At 43.6% G+C, this 26,698-nt stretch overlaps 3 protein-coding genes across 3 annotated transcripts; 1 reads left to right on the top strand and 2 right to left on the bottom strand.

Annotated features, from left to right (window-relative positions):
- Positions 1-13,349: 13,349 nt before the first annotated feature.
- LOC127333003 (uncharacterized) lies at positions 13,350-14,665 on the bottom strand. The gene is made up of 2 exons (XM_051359319.1): positions 14,370-14,665; positions 13,350-13,731 (listed from the first exon to the last, which is right to left on the bottom strand). Exons 1-2 carry the CDS (start codon positions 14,614-14,616, stop codon positions 13,490-13,492), a joined length of 489 nt encoding a protein of 162 aa, XP_051215279.1. The 5' UTR covers positions 14,617-14,665; the 3' UTR covers positions 13,350-13,489.
- A 150-nt stretch (positions 14,666-14,815) lies between these two features.
- Positions 14,816-20,924, top strand: LOC127333002 (uncharacterized). The gene is made up of 3 exons (XM_051359318.2): positions 14,816-15,147; positions 17,280-17,629; positions 17,743-20,924. The coding sequence occupies exons 1-3, from the start codon at positions 14,946-14,948 to the stop codon at positions 20,674-20,676; spliced, it is 3,486 nt and encodes a 1,161-aa protein (XP_051215278.1). The 5' UTR covers positions 14,816-14,945; the 3' UTR covers positions 20,677-20,924.
- A 1,987-nt stretch (positions 20,925-22,911) lies between these two features.
- LOC127333001 (remorin 4.1) lies at positions 22,912-24,550 on the bottom strand. The gene is made up of 2 exons (XM_051359317.2): positions 23,609-24,550; positions 22,912-23,486 (listed from the first exon to the last, which is right to left on the bottom strand). Exons 1-2 carry the CDS (start codon positions 24,362-24,364, stop codon positions 23,295-23,297), a joined length of 948 nt encoding a protein of 315 aa, XP_051215277.1. The 5' UTR covers positions 24,365-24,550; the 3' UTR covers positions 22,912-23,294.
- Positions 24,551-26,698: the final 2,148 nt, after the last annotated feature.

The raw sequence follows: 26,698 nt of genomic DNA, 5'->3' as shown, positions 1-26,698 counted from the left end.
TCCCAATTAGCAGCAGCGGTATCACCGTTTGAGAAGCGGCAGGGGATCGAAAGAAAAAGGCAAGTGACCAAATATGAGGTGCCAAAAAGAATCCAAGAAAAGAAAGTTTTATAGTACATAGAGGATGACATGCGGGTCCCATGAGCCTGCAGGGTCCTCAACGTGGCATGAGATCGAAAGAAAAATGCAAGTGACCAAATATCAGGAGCCAAAAATAATTCAAGAAAAGAAACTTGATTGTACATAGAGGATGACATGCGGGTCCCATTTAGCAGCAGCGGTATCACCGTTTGAGAGGCTGCACGGGATCGAAAGAAAAAGGCAAGTGACCAAATATGAGGTTCCAAAAAAAATCCTAGAAAAGAAAGTTTTATAGTACATAGAGGATGACATGCGGGTCCCATTTAGCAGCAGCGGTCTCACCGTTTGAGAGGCGGCAGGGGATCGAAAGAAAAAGGTAAGTGACCAAATATGAGGTGCCAAAAAAAATCCAAGAAAAGAAAGTTTTATAGTACATAGAGGATGACATGCGGGTCCCATTTAGCAGCAGCGGTATCACCGTTTGAGAGGCGGCAGGGGATCGAAAGAAAAAGGCAAGTGACCAAATTTGAGGTGCCAAAAAAAACTCCAAGAAAAGAAAGTTGATTGCTCATAGAGGATGACATGCGGGTCCCAATTAGCAGCAGCGGTGTCAACGTTTCCAAGGCGGCAAGGGATCAAAAGAAAAAGGAAGTAGCCAGAAATCAGGGGGTCAAAAAAATCCAAGAATAGAAAGAATTTTGGTTCATAGAGGATGACATGCGGGACCCATGATCCTGCATCGTAAACGGCTCGATCAGAGAGCGTTGAACGAGATGGCGCGATCGAGAAAAAAAACAATGCCAGAGAGGCTGCCATCTGGGCCCTACATCCCTCGGCGGTGCGTATTTGCGTTGACTCGGCCGGCGAACCCGAGAATTCGAGATGCACCACATCCCGGGCCACCATACGCAACGTTTTGGCCGTTTTCGTCGGGCTAGGTGGCCTCAAAAACGAGAAAAAAAAACGTTTTGACATGCACAACAAACAGACCCAAAATCGTCGGCCATGGTACACCAGCAACCACGGCGCGACTTCAACTTCGTCAGCCATGGCAACTTTTCTTGTAGTGAACGTGCTTCTTGGCTCCTACTGGTTCGATAAACCTTGGTTTCTTACTTAGGGAAACTTGCTGCTGTACGCATCACACCTTCCTCTTGGGGTTCCCAACGGGCGTGTGCTTGACGCGTCATCAAGACTGTTTTCTGGCGCCGTTGCCGGGGAGATCAAGACACGCTGCAAGGGGAGTCTCCACTTCCAATCTCTTTACTTTGTTTTTTATTGCTTTATTTTTATTTACTTCTTTGTTTGCTGCATTATATCAAAATACAAAAAAATTAGTTGCTAGCTTTACTTTATTTACTATCTTGTTTGCGTACCCCATATTAAAAACACAAAAAAAAATAGTTATTTGAATTTACTTTATTTTTTTATCATGACTAGTCCCGTAGTTGTTACTCTATCACCCGAGGAATCAATCTTTACTTTTAAACAAGGGGGTGAGGAGAGTTTTAAAGAAGCCTGGTCTAGAGTTTTTGATTCTTATAATAAAACTGAACCTAAAATGACGCTAAGTTTACTTCTTAGTAATTTTTATTTTGGGATTATTTTTCGTTATAGATATGCCTTAGATGCTGTAGTGGGAGTAGATTTCCTTCATTGTGATGGGGATCAAGCTTTTAATGCCATAAAAAAATTGGTTACATCATCTAGCTCCACTAATAATTTTGATCCATCCCTTGTTAGTATTTATAATAGATTGAACACTCTTGAGACAAGTGTATCTTGCTTAAAAGAAGGGTATGGTCGGATTCGTGAGCATTTTGATTATGTTCCAATAAACTCTGAACCATCAATGTGGGACCCCACTATTAAAGTTACTATTGATGGTAAAATTTTCGATGCTCGTTGTGATATTATGACTGAATTTTGCCTTATGCCTGAAAGTATTTATGAAACTTTGACACTCTGGGGACTTACTGAAGGTGGAGAAGGAATAACTCTCACTGATAACTCTGTTATAATTCCTAAGGGAATAGCTGAAGGAGTATTCACAACCCTTCTTGGAAAAACGGTATCCACTGATTATCTCGTTATTGAATGTGTAGGTACAGGACAAATCACACTTGGAAGATCCCTGCTGAAGCTCTTCGGAGTAACCATAGATGTGGGAAAAGGCACTCTAAATTCCTCCATACCTGGATGTAGTCATATATTCCCCAAACCAAAGAGTAAGAATAAGAGTAAGAAGGGTAGACGCAGAGCCTCTGGTAAGAATGCCAATGCTTCATCTCTTGATAACACTTGATACACACTTTCTGCGCCTATCTGAAAGGCGTTAAAGAAAAGCGCTTATGGGAGACAACCCATGATTTTACTTCTGCACTTTTGTTTTATATTTGAGTCTTGGAAGTTGTTACTACTGTAGCAACCTCTCCTTATCTTTATTTTGTTGCATTGTTGTGCCAAGTAAAGTCTTTGACAGTAAGGTTCATACTAGATTTGGATTACTGCGCAGAAACAGATTTCTTGCTGTCACGAATTTGGGCAGTGTTCTCTGTAGGTAACTCAGAAAAATCTGCCAATTTACGTGAGTGATCCTCATATATGTACGCAACTTTCATTCAATTTTAGAATTTTCATTTGAGCAAGTCTGGTGCCCCAGAAAAATTTGTCTTTACGGACTGTTCTGTTTTGACAGATTCTGCCTTTTATTTCGCATTGCCTGTTTTGCTATGTTTGATGGATTTCTTTATTCCATTAACTTTCAGTAGCTTTGTGCAATGTCCAGAAGTGTTAAGAATGATTATGTCACCTCTAAACATGTGAATTTTTGATCATGCACTAACTCTCTAATGAGTTTGTTTTGAGTTTGGTGTGGAGGAAGTTTTCAAGGATCAAGAGAGGAGGATGATACAATATGATCAAGGAGAGTGAAAGCTCTAAGCTTGGGGATGCCCCCGTGGTTCATCCCTGCATATTTCAAGAAGACTCAATCATTTAAGCTTGGGGATGCCCAAGGCATCCCCTTCTTTATCGACAACATTATCAGGTTCCTCTAGTGAAACTATATTTTATTCCATCACATCTTATGTGCTTTACTTGGAGCGTTTGTTTGTTTTTGTTTTTGTTTTGTTTGAATAAGTTGGATCCTAGCATTCATTGTGTGGGAGAGAGACACGCTCTGCTGTTGCATATGGACAAATATGTCCTTAGCTTTATTCTTAATGTTCATGGCAAAGGTTGAAACTGCTTCGTTAATTGTTATATGGTTGGAAACAGAAAATGCTACATGTGGTAATTGGTATAATATCTAGAATAATGTTATACTTGGCGATTGTTATAGCTCATGTTTAAGCTCTTGCATCATATACTTTGCACCTATTAGTGAAGAAATACATAGAGCTTGTTGAAATTTGGTTTGCATGATTGGTCTCTCTAAAGTCTAGATATTTTCTGGTAAGGGTTTGAGCAACAAGGATGACAGTGTAGAGTCTTATAATGCTTGCAATATGTTCTTATGTGAGTTTTGCTGTACCGGTTCATACTTGTGTTTGCTTCAAATAACCTTGCTAGTCTAAGCCTTGTATTGAGAGGGATTATTTCTCGTGCATCCAAATCCTTGAGCCAAAAACTATGCCATTTGTGTCCACCATACCTACCTACTACATGGTATTTTCTGCCATTCCAAAGTAAATTGCTTGAGTGCTATCTTTAAATAATTCAAAATTTATCATCCCTTATTTGTGTCAATGTTTTATAGCTCACGAGGAAGTATGTGGTGTTTATCTTTCAATCTTGTTGGGCAACTTTCACCAATGGACTAGTGGCTTCATCCGCTTATCCAGTAATTTTGCAAAAAGAGCTGGCAATGGGGTGCCCAGCCCCAATTAATTAACCTTCATAATTTTACAAAAAAATGGACACTCCTCCATGGTATGTGATTGTTGGACGGCACCCGAGGATTCGGTTAGCCATGGCTTGAGAAAGCAAAGGTGGGGAGGAGTGTCATCTAAATCTTTACTATTAAATGTCAATGCGACCCGTACGTCGTACGTCGCTGCGCGCTAGGATCGATTCGATCGATTTGTTTCCAGTTACGTTGCTCTGCGCTAGGTTCGTTTAGAAACAAAATCCCTCTCTAGCCCATATAAACGGCAAAGCGACGTAGGTCGTACGTCGTAGTTAGAAGCACCCGCACGATCGTATCGGCCCAGTCACATGGCCCATCAAGGAAAAAAAAAATTGAGAACCATGAACTCATCCGACTGTAACACGAACAGGAAGATCCTACTTTTGCACGAATACTACTACATCACGATGCATATAAACAACTTGATTCGCCCACCGCCGCAGCCACAGCAGGCAGGGAGCCCCCTCAGAATAATAATGCTGCCGATTGGATATCGCTACGAACGTGGAGCTCGGCTGCCTTCACGGGATACAAACGGCCACGAGGCTCGTTCACCCGCCGGGCCTCGATTTGGTCGCTACATAAAAACGCTAGGTTAGCTATAGAAAAACGCTACGAGCCGCTGGGTACCGGAGGAACAACAGGAAAAAGGTTTGGCGGCGCCGGAGGAACAACATTAAAAGGTTTGGCGCCGCCGGAGGAACAACAGGAAAAAAGGTTTGGCGGCGGGAGGTCAAGACCGCGCCCGACGGGTGGATCGCCTGGGGGTTCAACCAATCCGGCATCGGCGTGCTCGACCCGAGGGCGGTGTCCAAAAGTATGACATCTCAGGGTAGTCGCTCCGCTCGCGTTGGGACATGGCCTATCTGACATGGCGCCGGCGGCCGCATCAAGATTTTCGGGAAGCTGACGCTCAGAGTCAAGAACTGCATCATCTTCTCAATTCTGACTAGAAGAGCTGGTGGCCTCCCTGCATCTTCCCATGGCGGAGAAGACGTGGGGGGACAGTGCGGCAACGGGTTGTTGATCAGTCGTGTCGCTTCGGAGCAGCTGCATCCGCGCGCACGGCCTGCAGAATCTCCGCCGTGCGTCGAATCCTCAGTATTTGCAGTTCCTTCTCGTCAGGATGGGTGCAAGCAGAACGAAAAATGGCTTGTGGATGCTAGCAGAACGAGGAGGAGCAGAGTTGTAGAGCAACAAGGAGTAGCCTCCTTTTTCTTCAGAAGAACATCCAGCAACATACGGTGATTCAATTTAAATACAGACTTTTTGGTGTTATTATGGAGCACTCCAACATTGCTATTCATCTATTTAGGATTTTTGCATTATTTGATTAGAAAGTTCAATCCTATAAATTTTAAAAATTTACATAGTGTTGATTTAACTTGTTCAAATTCATACTGTAAATACGTAGTCAAAAAATGGGAGGTGTCCCTTAGGTGTTATCCATCTCCCAAATCATCTGTCGGTCTTTCAGATGGAACCCTTGAAGATGTCCTAACGGGTAGTCGGTATGGATTTGTTATTTTTGTCGATTTATCCATCAGCGAGATGGTTTTTGGAAAATAAACATGCGATGAAAGAGTGGTAATAATACTGAAATACTCGAAATTGTAGAAATATAATGATTTCGGTAGTACAAAATAGGAAGATATCAGCAGCAACGCGCGGGCATTTTGCTAGTAAAACTAAAATAAAAAGGCACTCCTTCAGGGTATGAGATTGTTGGCAGGCACCCGAGGATTCAGTTAGCCATGGTTTGTGAAAGCAAGGTTGGAAGGAGTGCCACCCAAAAATAATTTTTTTTCATGGGAGCCGCTCTTTGAAAGTATGTCTGGCAATGGGGTTAGAGTGCCCACTACCATTCGTTGACAACAACAAACACCTCTCAAAACTTTACTTTTATGCTCTCTCCATGTTTTCAAAATAAAAGCTCTAGCACAAATATAGCAATCCCTGCTTCCCTCTTCGAATGGCCATTCTTCTACCTTTATGTTGAGTCAGTTTACCTATTTCCTTCCACCTTATAAGCAAACACTTGTGTTAACTGTGCATTGATTCTTACATGCTTGCATATTTGCATTCATCATATTACTTTATATTGACAATATCTATGAGATATACATGTTACAAGTTGAAAGCAACCGCTGAAACTTAATCTTCCTTTGTGTTGCTTCAATGCCTTTACTACGAATTTATTGCTTTATGAGTTAACTCTTATGCAAGACTTATTGATGCTTGTCTTGAAAGTACTATTCATGAAAAGTATTTGCTATATGGTTCAGTTGTTTAATCATTGTATTTACCATTGCTTTGGATCGCTGCATTCATTACATATGCTTTACAATAGTATTGATCAAGATTATGATAGCATGTCACTTCAGAAATTATTTTGTTATCGTTTACCTACTCGGGACGAGTAGGAACTAAGCTTGGGGATGCTGATACGTCTCCAACGTATCGATAATTTCTTATGTTCCATGCTACTTTTATGATGATACTCACATGTTTTATACATACTTTATGTCATATTTATGCATTTTCTGGCACTAACCTATTAACGAGATGCCGAAGAGCCAGTTGCTGTTTTCTGCTGTTTTTGGTTTCAGAAATCCTAGTAAGGAAATATTCTTGGAATTGGACGAAATCAACGCCCAGGGGCTTATTTTTTCCACGAAGCTTCCAGATGTCCGAAAGGGAAACGAAGTGGGGCGACGAGGCGGCCACACAACAGGGCGGCGCGGCCCACCCCCTGGCCGCGCGGCCCTAGCGTGTGGGCCCCTCGCGTCGCCCCCTGACCAACCCTTCCGACTACATATAGTCTTCGTCGAGATAACCCCAGTACCGAGAGCCACGATACGGAAAACCTTTCAGAGACGTCGCCGCCGCCAATCCCATCTCGGGGGATTCAGGAGATCGCCTCCGGCACCCTGCCGGAGAGGGGAATCATCTCCCGGAGGACTCTTCACCGCCATGGTCGCCTCCGGATTGATGTGTGAGTAGTTCACCCCTGGACTATGGGTCCATAGCAGTAGCTAGATGGTTGTCTTCTCCTCATTGTGCTATCATTGTCGGATCTTGTGAGCTGCCTAACATGATCAAGATCATCTATCTGTAATGCTACATGTTGCGTTTGTTGGGATCCGATGAATATGGAATGCTATGTTATGTTTATTATCAATATATCATCTATGTGTTGTTTATGATCTTGCATGCTCTCCGTTGGTAGTAGAGGCTCTGGCCAAGTCATTACTTGTAACTCCAAGAGGGAGTATTTATGCTCGATAGTGGGTTCATGCCTCCATTAAATCTAGGACAGTGACAGAAAGTTCTAAGGTTGTGGATGTGTTGTTGCCACTAGGGATAAAACATCAATGCTATGTCTAAGGATGTATGTGTTGATTACATTATGCACCATACTTAATGCAATTGTCTGTTGTTTGCAACTTAATACTGGAAGGGGTTCGGATGATAACCTGAAGGTGGACTTTTTAGGCATAGATGCATGCTGGATAGCGGTCTATGTACTTTGTCGTAATGCCCAATTGAATTTCACACTACTCATCATAACATGTATGTGCATTGTCATGTCATCTTTATTTGTCAATTGCCCAACTGTAATTTGTTCACCCAACATTCTATTTCTTATGGGAGAGACACCACTAGTGAACTGTGGACCCCGGTCCATTCTTTACATCGAATACAATCTACTGCAATACTCGTTCTTACTGTTCTCTGCAAACATCATCATCCGCACTATACATCTAATACTTTGTTACAGCAAGCCGGTGAGATTGACAACCTCACTGTTAAGTTGGGGCAAAGTTTTTGGTTGTGTTGTGCAGGTTCCACGTTGGCGCCGGAATCCCTGGTGTTGCGCCGCACTACACTCCGCCGCCATCAACCTTCAACGTGCTTCTTGGCTCCTACTGGTTCGATAAACCTTGGTTTCTTACTGAGGGAAAACTTGCTGCTGTATGCATCACACCTTCCTCTTGGGGTTCCCAACGGGCGTGTGCTTGATGCATCATCAAGAACCCAATCAACGAAGTCAGTGGAGTCAACTTCTACATCATCTAGAGTGGAAACACGACCAGTAATAGAAGGGAACCATTTCCCTAATCCTAGCATCCAAGTAGCTAGAGTTCTATAGCAAGCCAAGTAGCTCTAAGAGCTAGTGTTAGCAATAAGATAGACTTCGAGTTGTTCTTCTGAAGCTTTATTTGAAGTTTTACCTCACTGTAAAGTAGGAGGCTATGTTGATCTTGTGTAAACTGTTCGTGTATCCTTCTACAGACATGCCTTGGACTCGCATATATTTCTGTTGTACCACTCTGAGGGATGTAATATAAGTGGAACGGTGTTTCACTTTTGTTATGTCAGCGACTTGCGTACTACACCATGCAGTGGTATGCTGGGTCACCGCAACCATTGGCACAGGGATGGGGGAGACTGCAATACAAACAGTAACATTAAACCACATACATAAACACATATGAATATGCCTAAATAAAATTATGTCAAAACATACCGGCGGACCGGTGGACGACGAAGCTGAACTTCGGGGTGGATCAAGATCATAGTTCGCACACATGAAAAATTTCATGCCAAACTGATCAGAGAAATCCTCCACCTACTTAACCTTCGCAAGACGGCCGCACCAACACCGCTCCGCTATCACAACCTGGGGCAAACTTGCAACCTTAGTCTTCGTCGGCCTAGACTCCTGGTCAGAGCACGACACACTCATGGTAGCTAAGTGTGTGATGGCAGGAAAAAGAGGGGTAGAAGCACCTGTGCACTGAAGTGTCTCGATCCCTGCTTTTTATAGGGAAAAATCCGAGAGCGTGGCGGGAAAATATTGCGGGAGAGCGGTGGCGGGAACATATGGCAGGAAAGCGGTGGCAGCAAAAGATAGGTTTGAGAAGTGCCGAGAGATATCACCTCTACTAACACTAAACCAAAACCATGCAAACCATCGGTTGTTAGGCAGCCGGTCGGATAGTAGAAGGCCAGTCGGTCTATAACTGACCAGTTGGCCAGCTATCGACCAACTAGCCCTGCTCTAAATTCCGATCGATCAGCTACTGACCGACCGAGTCACACTTTTGAAAATAATTGAAAACACGTGCTATTCCTAGAAATAAATAATTATTTCGTATTATTAAAAACAAATTCACCCATTTAAATTAGATGGAGAATCGCATCCCCTCTTGCTCTACCAAACTGTATTACAGTTATAATGTGCTGTCTATAAAGCTAGCTACTAGAATCGTCGGGCTGCTAGAAGCGTGGGTCAGCTAGAGGCACTCTCTGGGTTCTCACCGCCTGCTCGACGTTGTCCATGGAAGGCTTGTTGTATAGATTGAACATGACGCTGGTGAAGATCGTGAAGACAAAAAGTGCCCAATTGTCTTCACAAGAAAACACGATTCTAACCTCTCCTTATTCCGAGGAAGAGATAAGGAAAGCGATTTTCCAAACGGAACATAATAAGGCATCAGGCCCGGATGGTTTTCCAGCTGAATTTTATTAGATCTTCTGGTACATAATTAAATAAGATTTATTGGAACTATTTAGTGAACTCCATGAGGGCCAACTTGAGCTCTTCCGTATCAATTTTAGTGAAATCATTTTTTTTTACCAAAAGTGCTAGATGCGGAACAGATTCAACAATACAGACCAATTTGTCTTCTTAATATTTGCTTCATTTGTTTTTACCAAAGTGGCGACTATTAGATTAAATTCGGTGGCTGGTCATGTGGTGCTTCTATCCCAGACTGCTTTTATGCAAGGTAGATACATCCTAGATTGTGTTGTCACCTTGCATGAAACAATTCATGAGAAGCATCAGAAAGTTGAATGGGGTAATACTCAAAATCAACTTTGAAAAAGCCTACAATAAGGTTAAATGGTCTTTTCTTCAACAACACTCAGGATGAAAGATTTTTCTGAAGAGTGTCGCGCTCTGATTAATAACTTTGTTTTTGGAGGAAGTGTTGCCACTAAAGTTAATGATGACGTTGGCAAATATTTCCAGACAAAAAAAAAGGTTTGAGGCAAGGCGATCCGCTATCTCCAATGTTGTTTAACATTGTGGCGGATATGCTTGCTATTATAACTGAGCGGGCTAAAGTTGATGGCCAGATTGAAGGGGTAGTTCCTCATTTGGTTGATGGGGGCTTATCTATGCTTTAATATGCCAATGACACAATTTTATATATGGATCATGACTTTTAGAAAGCAAGAAATCTGAAGTTAATTCTTTCAGAGTTCGAGCAATTGTCAGGTCTTAAGATTAATTTACATAAAAGTGAATTGTTCTGTTTTGGTGAAGCCAAAGATGATGCCAACCTATATGTCGAGTTATTCGGATGTGGGTTTGGGTGTTTTCCAATTACCTATCTTGGTATTCCGATTCATTATCGGAGACCGGCGTTGGCTGAATGAAAAATTGTTGAGGAAAGACTTCAGAAACGTCTGAGTAGCTGTTAATCTGTTAATGTATATGATATCTTTCTTCCAATTGCCCAAAGGAGTCCTGCATAGATTTTATTATTTCTGATCATGATTTTTCTGGCAGGGGGATAATGAGAAGAAAAAATATCGATTGACGTAATGGAGTGTTGTTTGTCGATCAAAAGATCAAGGTGAACTAGGTGTTCATGATCTTGAAGTTAAAAACATGTCCTTGTTAGGAAAATAGTTGGCCAGGTTGTTAACTGAGGATGGAGGATAGCAGGAACTATTGCGGAAAAAGTATGTGAGCTCAAAAGCAATATCTTAGTTTCTTTGGAAACCAGGAGATTCACCCTTTTGGGCTGGCATTATGGCAACTAAGAATCACTTTTTCCCATTTGGTTCCTTCTCCATCAGGAATGGGTCTGAGATAAGGTTCTGGGAGGATAGGTGGTTGGTTACAAATACTCTTCGAGAACAATATCCGATTTTGTACAATATTGTTCGACATAAGGAGATACCTTAATGAAGGTGATGGAAACTTCTCCACCCTCTATGTCATTCAGGCATGATTTTATTGGTCCCAGACTGGCTACTTGGAATGAATTGCTACAAGAGGTTAGCTTCAATCTAGTTGGTTCAGGGAGCCGATGAATTCCGTTGGAGCCTTACCAAGAATGGTCAATTCTCGGCCAGCTCCATGTACAAAGGTTTAATTATGTCAAGTCAATTGGTTGTTAATAATAAATCCATTTGAAAGATGAAAATACCTTTGAAAACAAAGATCTTTGCATCGTATCTTCGTCGGGATGTGATTCTAATTAAAGATAACCTTGCAAAACGCAACTGGCAGGGCTGTATGAAATGTGTTTTCTGTCATGCAGAAGAGACAACAAAACACCTTTCCTTCAGCTATCGGGTTGCTAGGTCTATATGGTCAATCATTCAGATAAGTTTTACCTTATATTCACCTCGCAATATTGCATATATTTTTAACAATTGGCTAAATGAGACCGAGTCTAGTTATAAAACATTTATCAGGTTGGACGCGATTGCTGTCGTATGGTCGCTTTGGCTATGTAGAAATGACAATATTTTTAATGACAAAAACTCTTCTTTATTGCAGGTTGTTTACTGCTCTACGGTTTTTCTATGTTCATGGTCGCCACTCTAACGTTTGGAGGATCGCGATCTCTTTATAAAGGTGTCTACACGGTTGAACAATACGGCCAAGGAGTTTATTTCCTAACATGGGTGGCTGCATAATAGGCGTATTAAGGCCAATGAAGCTTAGCCGTATTCATTTTTTTTGTTTTCTTCTATGACTACTTTGTTCGTTACTATTGATACTCGAACGGATGTGTGCAAACTAATTACGCATAGGCTAAGTGTAATGCATAAAACTTTTGAGTAATAAAACGCCTTTTATCGAAAAAGGTAAAGGTATGTGCCAAGCCAGACAGAATGCGAAGGAATTTCAGGGTTAGTATATATGTAGCCATCAGCAATTGCGGAATTTTAAGGATCAGTGTTGCTTCCTATCTGGAAGCAGAAGACAGTAGAAAGATGGTTGTACGTTGTGAAGTAAGTTATAGTGTATTCACTTACACCAAGGACATTGTCGCTACGAAAGAACATCCGAGAACAGATGAGTTCAACTGCATTCTGCACTGTATTACTAGTGCACTTCCCAAAGTTTCGCCTGTTTTCTAGCCACATAGAAACCAAGCCTAACAAACAAACTAGGAAAAAAAACAAAGATGTAATTTGAAAAATAAGAATGGAGGGAGCTGTGATGTAATAGGAGACAAACCAAGATGGACTGTGCTCCCTCTCCATCTACGGTAGGAAAGCAACCAAGAATCTTGCTTAGCGAAAGCGAGAGCCAACGAGAAAGCTCTCTGATCTTTACTGGAGCCAAGAAACTGCCGACACGCTAGCAACTTCAGAGCATAATCCGGGAGAAAAACGAAAATCGAAAAGAGCCAAAGAACTGCAGGTACTCGCAGAGCCCGGGACCCCTGCCACGGGAGTACCTTGCTGCTCTGCTTCTGAGCTTCTCTCGCGTGTCACGCGACGACTGCTCACTGCTCATCCATGTCGTCGATCTGGAATTTTCGTATATCGGCAATGTTGCTGCAAACAGTTTATTCAGCTATTTTTTCCCGATGTGGTTGATTAGTGCAATAAGATGCAACTTGACTTCTCTTTTTAAATAAGTGGTATTCTTTTATAAATAAGATCCTAACATTAAAAGAAACATCAAACAGTACAAAGCACGTCAATAAAAACGAAAATTGCCTCAACATTTGGTACCGCCTCTCTACACTCTTGGTGGGGCATGATGAAAAAAGCGTAAAGATATGTCATCTTTGACCCTTATTATGTCGTGGGAGGTTTGGAATGAAAGGAACCGGGGCTTCAAGAACAAGCGTGCGCCCCCCGCTGTGATTTTCCATAAGGTTAAACATAAAGCTAGGCTTTGGGTGTTACCGGGTCACATATGTTTGAGTAATTTAATGTCGCGAGAGTAGTCTTTTGTGCAAACGGGTTGTAACCGAACTATCGTTGAACTTCTTCTTCTTATTAATTAATGAAATAAGGCAAATCTTTTGGCCTCTTTTTTTCTTAAAAAAACGAAAATTACACTCCCCTGTCCTGAAACAAGGGGCAATTTACTCTCGAAAGTTTCTCATCCATGATTACTGATGATAGCCTGAATAATTGCTAGTAGTACACCATTTGGGCCTGATTTGTTCGATCCGGGCTGATTGATCATCAATCATCATTGAGTTGAAGGAAGCTGCTAATACCAAAATATGGTTATATGCATGCACCAGTGCATGTGCAACACCTCAGCATGCATGATGAACAAACCCTCAATACCAGCAAAACATGGTTTGCTTTGAACACATGCTGGTCTTAAATACCAAAAGCAAATCGTATGAGGCACAAAGGATCCATTTAAATTAGCTAGAGAATCACATCCCCTCTTGCTCTACCAAACTGTATTACAGTTACAGTGTACTGTCTATAAAGCTAGCTACTAGAATCGCCGGGCTGTTCGAAGCGTGGGTCAGCCAGAGGTACTCTCTGGGTTCTCACCGCCTGCTCGACGCCGTCCACGGAAGGTTTGATGTACAGGTTGAACATGACGTTGGTGAAGATGGTGAAGATAAAAATCGCCGCGGTTGTGAAGGCTACGTACTCCGGGGTCATTTCTGGGAGCTCCTCGCTTGGTCCTCCCCGCTGGATCATCAGATCCCGCTCCAGGAAAGGGTCTGTGCCAAGCCAGACAGAATGCGAAGCAATTTCAGGGTTAGTAATGTTGTAGCCATCAGCAGTTGCAGAATTTGAAGGAGAAGACACTAGAAAGATTGTCGTACATTGTGAAGTAAGTTTTACTGTATTCACTTACACCAAGGCCGGACACTGTCGCTACGAAAGATTGTCGCTACGAAAGAACATCCGAGAACAGATGAGTTCAACTGCATTCTGCACTGTATTGCTAGTGCCACCAATCGAAGCATTCGTCAAACGTTTAGGCACGAGGGTAACAGATATTTGCATACGACTTCACGATGTTTCATCTCATGTTTCAGTCTGAAGACTGATCCATCTCTTCATCTGAATAGCTTAGCTAGGCAGCTGAACTAAAGTTTCAGTAGGACCGACAGACGCACATACTAGTGTTTTGACATCATTTCAGAGAGCACGCGAACGGCGAACACACACTAGTTCACATGTACTACAGCAGAACTCAACATCAACTAATCAATTATTGGCCGGGATCGATGAAGATCGATCATGAATTCTCGACGACGACTTGGGGGAGGACAGGGGCGTATGGCCACATGGCAAACCGGAGCGGCAACTTGGCACGAGGAGAACGGGGTTGGAGAAGGAACCGATTGATTACCCGGGGGAGGAGGGGGCGGCAGCGGCCTCATCGTGGGCTCCTTCAGCCCCTCCAGCTGGGCGTCGAGCTCCGCCAGCCGCCGGAGCGCCTCTTCTGCCCGGCCAGGCTGGTCCTCCTTCTCCGGCGACGGCGAGGAGTTGTCTGCGCTGCAACATAGATGCATATTTCTTCTTGTCAGTTGGCGAGCGGCGACGAAGCTCCTTCCGGCCACGGCGCTCGCGGCGAACGGGAGGTAGCGGAGCTGCATCCTTGCCGACCGCGCTCGGGAAGCATCGTCCGCGGCTGCGGTGGTAAAACATTCGCGGTGTGGATAACGATTTAGAAATGGGCCAAGAAGCCCGAACCACGAAAAGCCCACAGTTTGCGCCATATGGGCTTCATGGCTTTAGGCCCGTTTCTACGTCCATTACCGAGCTTCTGCTTCGAGGGCCCGTAAGATGAGATCCCGCACTTATCTAAAAAAAAAGATGAGATCCCGCACCAGATTCGCGTAGAGAGGAAGCACTTGACGGAATTCGGAAGTGAGCAAGGCGACCACCGCCGATCCCACGCGGCGGGAGGCAGGAACGGCGAGCGATGGCGGCATCGGGATCGGGAGGCGAGCCCGGGAGGCCATGGACGGCGACCAGCACCTGGGCCCCTGCCGGAGGCGCGGCGGTCGAGGATGCCGTGTCGTTCGAGACGACCGCGGTCGACGCCGAGACCTCACCCTCGGCCGTAGCCCTCGCCCGCCCGCCCTCCGAAGGCGGCGAGGATCCAACTCCCTGCGAAGTTACTCGTGAGTCCTCGTTTTTTCTCTTGGAAAGCTCTAGCCTACTGGAAGGATTTTCGAGGTTTCATTGCGAATTGCTTTGTTTCCGTGTTCGATGTCGCTGTTAGGATGCAGATGCAACGAGCTGCTCGAATTTCTATGTTGCGGTAGTCAGTGTATGATGGGTGGATAAACCCTAGCGGGCTAGTACGAGCCTACCCCAAAGTGGCCATCGCTGTTTGAGTTCCAGTGCAGAGCCCCTCTGAAATTCAACTATCATACCGATTTTGTGGATTCTCAATTCCTGTTCACAAGCTCATATTAGAATTGGATATCCCATCAATGTATTTGATATAGTATGTATGAATATATAATACTCTACTGCTGCTTAGTCTGCTCATGACCACAGTAATTAACAGTTTGGTACCACTAGGAAAATACCTGCTATCTGGCTAAAGGGGGAATTGATTTTAACACCCCCAGCTCACCTGCCTTTGATCATATGTCCCTTTGTTGGTCTGCCTCCCTCACAAGCCCCCCACGTCGGTTGATTGTTGATGATGCCCCCCTTTCACATTGTTAGCAGATTTGTCATAACCAACAAATAGGCATAGAAAAGGACATCAATACCCTTCAGTTCAATTCTGATGTAATACTGCATAAGGTCGCACCCTCCCTCAGCAATCTAAATTCGCAAAAATAGGAAGAAATAAATATTGCCTTACCTTTTGGAATTAAAGGAAGGTTGACCGGCTGCTGATAGGGAAGACTCGGCAGCAGTGACCAGGTGCAGGCGGGCGGAAAGAACAAGCTCTGAGGCAGTGAGGAGCAGCAGAGGGCGTGGAGATGGGGGAGGACGGGAAAGGGAGGAGCCGCCAAGCGTGCCGAACGACGTGGAGATTGGGGAGGACGGGAAAGGGGCGAGCCGCGGCGGAGCGGACAAGCGCGGCTGACGGCGTGGAGAGGGGCGGCCAGCGGCAAGACTCGGTCGGGACAAGCAGAAGCGAAAAGAATGGAGACGGGCCAAGCCTCGCAGCTTCCTGACTCGCGAACAGTTGACGAGGGCAAAATAGTCGTTTGAGGACCTAATCACCCTCATTTTATAACTATTAGCTTAGTGACGAGATAAACTGATAAAAGGGAGTCATCATCAACAATCAACCGATTTAGGGGGCTTGTGAGCAAGGCAGACCAACAAAGGGGCATATAATCAAAGGCAGGTGAGCTGGGGGGGGGGGGGGGGGGGGGGGTGGGGGGTTAAAATCAATTCCCCCTGGCTAAAGCTTTAGCTTACACCTTTATCAATGTAATTTGTAGTTTGGCTGTTCCGCTATGAATAGCTCACCCGACAGCGATCATGTTAAAATTCCCATGATCTTTTTTCCTTTCTGAAGTACTCCCTCTGTTCTGAATTAGTTGAAGTTCTAGCTTTGTCTTAAGTCGGACATCTTTAATTTTAACCAAGTCCAAAAAAATATTCTAATATCTACAACTTCAAATATGTATATTATGAAAACATAGTTTAAAATATAGTGTGAAAATATATTCTATGATGAATCTAATGAAACCGATTCAGTGCTGTAGATATGGATAGATTTTCTCTACAATTGGTCATTCTTAAAGAAAGAGTTAGGAGAAAGCTAGAACTTCAATTAAGTTTGAATAGAGGGAGTAGTGCCGATGGCATAATTTTGACAGCTAACTTTTATTAGGAACTCAAGGTAGAGAATTATTACTTCTACTTTCTCATCTTCTATTCAATCAGCGAGAAGGGCGGGCCGGCGCAGTAGTAGAGTATCTCCACTTGTGTCCTAGAGGTCCTGGGTTTGAATCAGCCTCTTTGCATAAAAGCAAGGGAAAGGCTTCCTAGAAATTCCCTTCCCTAGACCTCACAACGTGTGGGTGCTTTCGGCACTGGGTACACTTTCTATTTCAATCGGTGGTATATCCATTGTTTTAGCCTTGAAAATTTGAAGTCAGGCTCTATTTCATTATATGTACACCATAGTTTCTTTCATGGCCAAATTTCCTGCCGGTCTCCATGTTGTTCTGTAAATATGCAGTATTTGACCGGTGATTCTCAAATAATTATCCATTTCATTATCAATGTATCTAATCCATTTCATTATCACTGCATCTAATCCATTTCTTTTCTTCAGTTAATTTCACGGGAAAGTACGAGATTCATAGAGTATATGTTCGAAGCACAGCTCGGATTTATGAAATATACTATTCAACTGACCAGAAGGATACCAGTAAAGATTATTTATGCACTGTACGCTGTGGAATTGCTGCTCAAGAACCACTTCCTTCTGGTGAAGAATGCATGTCTCAGGGTAGTAGCAACGCTGCAACTGGTGAAAAGCATGAACAAGAGACTAAAAGTTTAACCAGTAGCAGTGATGAAGATAGCTGGGTTGAAGTCAAAATTCCAGAGTCTCCTCTTGGAAATAGTACACCTGAATCTCAAGAAAGAAATGTAATAGGAAGCTGCCAGAAAAACATTCTGGTATTTCTTCATCCTTCTTATTTTCCTCATCAACATTCAATTTTTGGTTACTCACTGTTAAAGAAACATGTCTTATCTGCTTACATGTTACTGTTTTTTTCTGTGTAACCCAGGTGCACTACGAAGCAACTGCTGAGATAACTGATGCAAACCCATGTGTATCTCTTACTGTCCGTCTTCTATCACTTCAGTCAAAGACTTCAGTGCACATTGACGAGATCTACATATATGCTGATCCTGTTGAGTCTTCCAGTGATGATTCTGCAGCAGATCCTGGAAACATGGGAGGTAGTTCTTTGTTGGCTATGCTTGTTCCTGGTCTTATGCAAATTTCCAAATCTAGGGACTGCAAAATAGACAACAAATATTTTTCTGATGGCTTGAAAGAGCGTCTTCCTGAAGGTTGTACGTTCAAAGATAGCATCCCAGGTGGAAACATTGCGCAAGAAGCAGGACTGTATGGTGCAAATGATTCAAATTTTGGCTTAGCAGGGCTGGAAAGCAGACTACCACCTGGGCATAGTGGCACGATATGTGATGAAAATGGCAACCAACATGAATCCCTGTTAAATGGTCACATGTCTCCTCCATTGCCTATACAAACAACAGAAACTATTCCAGTGACATCGGCAAAGGACAAGATGGTATCAAATACAAATCAGGATGATAATCCTGTTATGACCGAAAATGTTACTCCACACAATCGTATTGAGAGAATGCTGGATACTCTTCTCTCTAAGGTGGACAAGGTGGAGTTATATTGCTCTAGGTTTGAGGACAAAGTGATGAGGCCCCTCGGTAGCATTGAGGCAAGGCTTCAGCGATTGGAACAGCAGTTCGATTCATTCTCTGTGGAGATTCAGTCTTTACGAGATTCGTCTGCAAGAATGTCAGCGCCAAACGTTTTCGCTGATACAACTGGCAGTTCTGAAACTCCTGCTTCTGTAACAGACATGCATCCAGGCTTGGTTATCAAGGCACCAGAGTTTCCCTTAAAGGAGTCCTGTTGTTCAGATGTGGCAGATGATAATACAGTTAACTCGTGTGGACCTAATGTCGTGCCAAGGCTCCTTGTTAAGGCCCCTGATTTCATCTATGAGCCCGAGTTAACATGTGAGAAGCTTCATGATGGGCCTTTACCTTCTGAGAAAGAACGCAAGACTTCCCCTGGTCTTGTTATCAGTGTTCCTGAATTTGCTAGTGATGATGAAGACGATGAAGTGGAGGAAGATAAAGAAGCAGAAGCTGGCGATCTTACAAATTCTTATGATACTATGAGCAAAAGCACTGACGATGGCTTCAGAGGCAAAACTCCTGTCTCTGTTGATGGTGCATTAGCGTCTGCCTTGGAGGCATTTCTCACTTCAACCAAAGGAACATCACTTTCAAAGTCAGATGCTTGCACTGTCAGTAATTTAAGTGATGGGAATTTTGCTGATTCATCCACTACCTGCTTTGCTCATGAACATGTTAATGAGATACCCACTAAAGATGGCTCAGTTGGACAGTTTCACCGTGCTTTAGTTGACGCAGATAAGATTGGTACAGCCATATCTTTTCAGGAGGTTGAAGTGGCTCCACACATTTCTCTTTCCAAGGCAAACTTGGTTGGCAATGTTGAGGTAAATGAACAGAATATTGATCTCAATCCGGACAAGAAGGCATTTGCTAGCAGTGAACCACTTAATGTTCTTTCACAGTCTGATACAGGATCTGTAGATGATTGCTCTCAGGTAAATGGACAGAACAATGGTCCTAATTCGGACACGATGCCACTTGTCATAAGCACTGAACCTCTGGATGACCCTTCTCAGCTTCCTACACATTTGGGGTCTGTTGACGAGAGAACTCAGGTGAAAGCAAAGCCTCCTGCAATATTTGAATCTGTTGATGAGATAGCTCAAGTGAATGGAAGACCTTCTTTACCATTGGCAGAGTTTCTGGTAGCAAGGAGTGCTAGCTCTGGTACTTCTGAGGTATGCCGTGGTAATGATGGCGCTGCAATACCGTCCTTCCAGAGAAAATTGGCAGGAGCTAATATAAACTTGGAAGGTGGTGACAGCAAGGCAAGCCAGAAGAACCCAACCTTTCAGCTTTCGCTATTGAAGAAAGCTTTAGAGGTTGATGAGGGAGACAGCAAATTTTGCGAGGACATATCCATTGAGACAACCTTTGAACCATCAAGCTATGCAGCTTCTAACGGGCATGGTACAGGTACAATGGATACCCTGTCAGATGAGGATGAAGGTCTGGAGAATAGAGAGGACAGCATTAGTCTTTCTGGTGGGATGAACTCATTATTCTTTGAGCTTCCTGATTGGAAGGAGGGATGGAATGCAAATAGCAACATGTTCCCAGACCCCAATGAAAGCTTCAGAAAACCAAATGTGGAACGCTCGTGGTCAGATTCGAGTAGTATGGAATTATTTGGTGGGCTTTCTTCTACAAAAGGCAACAGTTCAGCGAATGCTGCGGCCGGAAATCTTTTGGCAGATCTTTATGTGGGCAATGGAGCTAGTTCTAATGTAACCCCAATTGCAGGGACACAGCTGCAAAAGGTTTATGACTTGCTTTATGAGTGCGAGCATGACATATTGGGCATGTCTTTTGTAGGCAAGAGAGCAAGTGCGAGCAACCCTTCTCTGGAAGTCTTGCTTGGTGAATCATCGGATTCTGAAGCGCCAATTTCTGATCAGGAGGATGTTAACAGTGATGCTGGCTTTGGTTCAGATCATTTGTTCACTACATTCTCATCTTCAGATGATGATGCTTTTGACATGGATAAGCCTTTAGTTGATGTACCAGTACCATCAGAGGCGAATGTTTCTGTTTCCAACGAGCCCTTGGTTGATTTGGCCGATCTGACAAACCCTTCAGGAACATGTACTCCCTCAGTGAACAAGCCTTTTGCTGATGTGGCTGATCTGGCAGAGCCTTCAGACTTGTATGCTTCTGCGGTAAACGAGTTTTTGACCAGTGATCTGCCAAAAACTTCAGAAACATTTGTTGGAGGGAGCAGTGGAGAACATCCTGATAGCCTTATCTAGGTTACTACTTGTCAAGAGATAGGAGAAAGGTATCCTCAGCTGCACTATTTCTTAGTTCTTACCTTGTGTGCCTTGTACAGTGATCAAGGTGTTCTCTTCCACAACCATGCAGTTGTTTGTACATATAATAACTAGAAAAGGTAGCTTCGGCTCACTTTGCTTTCCTGCCGTATGTATAAAGATATTATCACATTTAGCTTTATGTAAACAGCAAACTTGTACTCTTATGGAAAATGATCTTTAAACCAGTTATGTGTTCAAAATTGCAAAGGAATGAACTTCATGACAGGAGCACTCTCAAGCTGATCTTCAAACATGGAAATTGTGTCATCCACACATTGAAAGATTGTTCACCCATATGCTGACCAAACCAGGAAATGTGCGTTATTTTCTTGCAGTTCTTCAGTATCTCCTTTTATTTTCTGATGCCGCTTATATCTTAATGCCTCCCTTCCAAATTAATTGAGGTTTTATCTTTGTACTAAGTCAAACTTTTTTAAGTCTAATTCAAGTTTATAGAAGAACATATCAACAACCACAACACAAATTAGTTTTATTAGATCTGTTATAGTATATATTTTCGTACTACATATATTTGATGTTGTAGATATTAGCATATTTTCGTATAGGCTTGATCAAGCTTAAAGAAGTTTGATGTAGGGAAAAGCTAGACTTTAATTAATTTACAACAGAGATAATACTTTTCTATTTTTGTACCGTGATTTGAGTAGTGCGATATGATACATCTTCATGCACAGTTCGATTGACATGAGGGCAATCCAGTGATATGTCACAACATAAAAAAAATCCCTTTGACCGAAGAAGTCAGTAAACCTATTTCCATTGTATAATCACCAACACGACATGTGACATGAGCAAACGCAAGAACAGCCGCATTGTTGTAGACATGTGAGTTTGCCTAATGCCCCACCGTGTTCTTCTGCTTTTGGGGGAGGAAGATACCCATTGTGTGTGTACGCATGCATGCACATGGGCTAATCCTGATCATGGGCCAGTGATGAAGCCGCGCTCCACTACAAGGTAGCAGCATTTAACACAAGGCTAGGCCCACTCCCTGGCCATCCTCGCCATAGTGATAGTGTCCAAGTGCAGCGGATCCATGGGACTCTCTTATTCTCTCCTTTGAACACGTGTAGTAGCAGTTCACAGAATTTTCAGGTATTGCCATGTCCAGCATTGAACCTTGGTCGTTTGTTTATGCATGATGGCATGAAATAATATCAAATCTTACAGAAATGCATACTTGTACAGTTGCAGTGCATTCACATGTATAGATATGCTGTTACTATGTCCAGGCGATTCTACTTCCTCTTTGATCGGCAGAATTCCAAATTTTTCTTGGAGGCAAATAGGGGGCACTAGCACCTTTAGGTGTACTAGTGCACTAGGATTTTGATTTCTGTGACATTCGTCTAAAATTTATGTGAAGCAAATAAGGCGAATGTGCATTCGTCCATACTCCGTACTCTGAATCTGAAGTTGCCAAAAGTCAGATACTTCTGAAAGCAGTGCACAGGAATGGTTCCACTTCCACATTAATATGAAGAAGACAGGTCACTGTCGCTTTAGGATGCAATGCTGCTATGTTAGTTTTGCTAAGGGTGTCTACCTTGGAATACGGACATATATTCTAACAACAGCAATCTGTAGACGTATACCTACAAATTATCCCCGAGTTGCAATGGATTATGGATACGTTCAGATTCCTTACACATGCTTCATGACAGCTCTTTCTCTCAGGCTCCCACCTTGTGAATTGGACGTCTTTACTGAGCAGAACTATCATCAATCCAGGACGGTATCCAAATCTGCAATCTGTTTCCTAATTCTCGTTCGGCCGGAGAACTGACCAGGGCAATCCCATCGACCAACACACTTTCGGTTGTTCAAAGTGACCGGTAGGTCGCATGCTAGCATCAAGGCGCAATGTTCACAAGGTTCAGTACTTAACATCCAAATTACTCTTTGCTCGGGTAGTCTTCGGTAGATCTTCAGAAGTCAAAACAAAAGCTACTCTTCCTCAGTACAGTGGGGCTCAAAGCTTTATGTCAAAAGATGTTGTTAGTTGAGCATTTAGGAAACCATAAAGGAAGCAGGACAAGGTGCTGGGGGACAGAGGAACACTATTCAGTTTTAGGTGAAGTATATAGATGACAAATATCAAAACAGAAAACAAGAAACTGGTGATCGATTCAGAAGGCCGGCTTGCAAATGTACACAGAACGGCAATTCACTGCATTATCTTGTTCATATTGACATACACAATCCTTGATGACAAAACAAAATACAGGCAGCTCTTGCCCTAAGACTCGCTCAGCAGGCAGAGCTCACTCTCCCATGTTTATGCTATGACTTCTCACTTTGTAATACACCTTATCAAACACAAGAAAGGAAGAAAAAAAATGATGATAATGATACACCAGACATGTGGATACAGCACTAAAACAAGAGTTCCACACAGCAAGCAGCAGTCGCAGGAGCAGCACAGCATAGCACTGGTCCGGCGAAGTGAAGCGGTGAACGATCCAACGACGGCGAGCAAAAACAAAAAGAAGCGAAGTGGCGGGAGATTAATGGAGAAGAAGGAGCAGAGCAGTTCAGAAGAAGGAGCGCTTGGTGGGAGCCCTCCCGACGGCCCTCATGAAGTTTGCGAGCTCGAGCACGCGCGCGACCTTGGTGCCCCTCTTGGCCTCCGCCGACGCGCGCTTGTCCTCCGCCTTCCGCCGGGCCTTGGCCACCTCGTTCTGCGCCTTCTCCATCGCCTTGGCCCGCTTCTCCTCCAGCTTCCTCTGCACGAACGCGCAAGAAGACCGTCAGAATTTGTTCAGAACGAAGCTAGTGGGGATTAATTAATGGCGTCGAACTGATGGGGAAGAAGATTGGATTGGAGTGGAAGGAGAGTTTTCTGTACCTCGTACTTGTTGAGCCATGCGCTGGCCTTCTCGACCTGGTCGCCCTCCCATCCGTTGATGACGACCTCCTCGCGCTTGAAGCGGTTGTTGACCTTGGCGACCTCGGCGATCTGCCACGCGGCGATCTTGCACTCCACCTCCTCCTTCTTGACCTGCCCCACCGACACCTCGTCGCCCTGCCCCGCGCCGGCCACAACCACCTCGCCGCCGGTCACCGGGCGCGGCGTCGTCGCCCGGCGCGGAGACGGGATGGGGTTGTTGTCCGGCACGATGGCCAGCGGGTTCGTCTCCTCCAGCTCCTCCTCCCCGATCCTCCCCAGCCCGTCGACGTCCCCGGCGCCGTTGGCTACATGCTCGTTCCCGTTAGCTGCTGCTGCTGCGGCGGCGGAGGAAGAGGCGTTGACGCTGGCTGCTGCGGCGACCATAGCGGAGAACTCCCTGCTCATAGTAGGGAAGGGCTCGCTGGGGGCGGTGTCGCTCCCGATGGAGCGGATCGACGTGTGCCTGCTCCCTCCTGCTCCCGCCGCGGACCCCCACGAGTCCCTGCTCCCCGGCCGGCTCCGGCGGTACGACGACGTCAGCGCCCGCGGCGGGCTCACCGCGTGGATGTCCCTGAACTCCGGCTCCTCCTCCTCGATAACCCGCTGCTGCCGCTCCCAGCTGGTCTCCTCCCGGCTCCCGCTCCCCTGCTCGAAGACGACGACGGCGAGGCTGCTGCTGCTGCTACCACTAATCGCCGTCTGTCCACTCAACATGTGGCACCTCACCCGATCGTACCAACCTCGATCAGCCGCTAATGCGCTAAGCACCTAGCACACATGAAACCATCTGCGATTATAATTAGTAGCTATTGAGTGTGTGCTGGTCAGCTCAGCTCAGCTCCGGACGCGATTGATCGAGCTGCGCGCTGTGGTGTTGTGTGGTGCGGTGGTGAGTGATGAGTTGGATGGTGGCGGAAGGAACCTTCTTAAATAGAGCACAGATTGTGGCAGTGGAGGCGCCCACCAATGGCGCGCGCTCGAGGATTAGAGTGAGAGGAGCCGCACTTGGGGTCGAGAATTTGGGATATTTTCCTATTTTTGCTTCCATTTCCTTCGTCTTTCGGGCGGCTTCGTCGCGCTTTCTTATTCTGGGACGTTTTGTTTGTTTTCTGGGAGCGCAAGGGTCGCGTGGGCAAAGTACGCTGACTCACACTATCATATTTCCGTTACGCCCAACTTAGCACCAGATAATTTTTTTTTGCCACCTCTTAGCCTTTTTGCGTGTTTGGATGGATTATGTACGAATGAGCAACCATAATTAAGGGTTAGCAAAGCTAGAAGTAGTATTTTATTTTGTACATACATCACAAGCGAGAATTAGGGCAGCTGGTGTACCATAGACCAACTAATGTATGCTGCCGGTCATGGTATGCGAAAATAGTGATGATGCTTGACAGAGACTGCAGACAGTTTTCCATCTTCGTGTAATCATGTGGAGTAGTTACTACCGTGAGAGTAACACATGCTCCGTATATGTGGATTGAGTTTCCTATAGGTTGCAAGATGAAGAACCTTCACCTTTTGATTCTCTATTCACGTTCAATAAATCTTGAAACCTACCATTCATCACGGCCTGAACTGATTTTTGTGGCTCTTGAATCACAACTATCCCTTTGTAGATTAACTTGTTGGGATTTGACTATAAAAATCACTTTCATAAATAAAACTGAGTTTCTTCTAGATATATATGTGAAATCATATTGTTTTATCGAGTTTAATATCGGGTGAACTTTTTGCTTGTTTTTTTGATGGTTGTCAAAATTAAAACCTAATGAAACATTCCAAAACATGACAAATATATCGATCTCAAATCAAAAGAGATGTTGATTGTAAAAAAAAATACAAGGCTGTTTTTAGAAAGTAGCATCATGAAAATCCCATCAGCTAGAGTGCAAGTTGATATTCTGAAATATAAGTTTGCAAACATATAGGCTACAACCAACATAACATTCGACAGCATTCGAGGAAGAACATCATGCTCAAAACCTATGGATGATTATAGAAATAATTTCGATTATAATTTCGATATTTTTTCTGCAGTTTTATGTCAATGGCACCTATGTTTGCAGCCCTGGACAAAAAATAAATAGTGTATAATCTGAATGTTGTCCTCTCGAAAATAGTGTGTAAAAAATTCTCATCTTCTACTACGTTAGATCATACTTTTTGTTTGATACTCTTGGTTTTGTATCTCACCCTAGAAACTAGTCGAACTCCAATAAATTGTTTTTATACTAAACAATGGTGCTTTTATAGAAAATCATTTAACCATAACTACAATCCCAATATTATGTATAGTTAGCCATAACCATGCTAGTAACTATTAATTAAGATGTTATTTATTAAGTGTTATGATGTGTACAGTTTAATGACACAACTTGCTACTCCTTCCGTTCAGTTTTAGTTTACATTCTAGACCAAAATTTTGTTCCATATTAATCTATATTCTAATTTTTAGTCAACAAAAACATAGGAAGCAAAGCGGTTATCTCTATTGGATAGTGCTACTCTCAATGTAGCTTGGATTCTTCTTTTACATATTTAAGTATTACTAATAAATTAGTACTAGTTTGTATTTTTAGGATGTCAATTAAAATTGAATGAATGGATTATGTGCTAATTTTATCCCTTAACTATTGACATAGGAATGTGTTTTCAGTTGGTTTAAAGACGATGTCTCCTAAATAGATCATTGAAATGAATTATGTAGGGATTGACACTTCAAAATTATGGTGTACATATAGAAGGGTATGCGGGTTTCAATATGTTTAAGTCAATACCACAACATATCATGATACATTCATCCAGATTGTACGGTCTAAAAGAATATCTTTCTAGCGCTATCAAACGTATGATTAGAAATGAGTAGATATAAAATTCTACTAGCAAGCAGAACCAGATACATATTTATTTATTTACTGCCTAGCTCAGGAAAAGAAAGGTAAACGTTTTGTCTACCGCGTCGAGTACGCGGGGAAAATGAGATCGTGTCATGCTCAGGACTGGACTAGACAACCAACTCTCGATCGGTCTGCGTTTTATCATGGG

The sequence above is a fragment of the Lolium perenne genome, chromosome 2, assembly GCF_019359855.2.
Source record: "Lolium perenne isolate Kyuss_39 chromosome 2, Kyuss_2.0, whole genome shotgun sequence".
NCBI lineage: Eukaryota > Viridiplantae > Streptophyta > Magnoliopsida > Poales > Poaceae > Lolium > Lolium perenne.
Note: the sequence above shows the minus strand (reverse complement) of the source record. Positions and strands in the feature narration are given on the sequence as shown.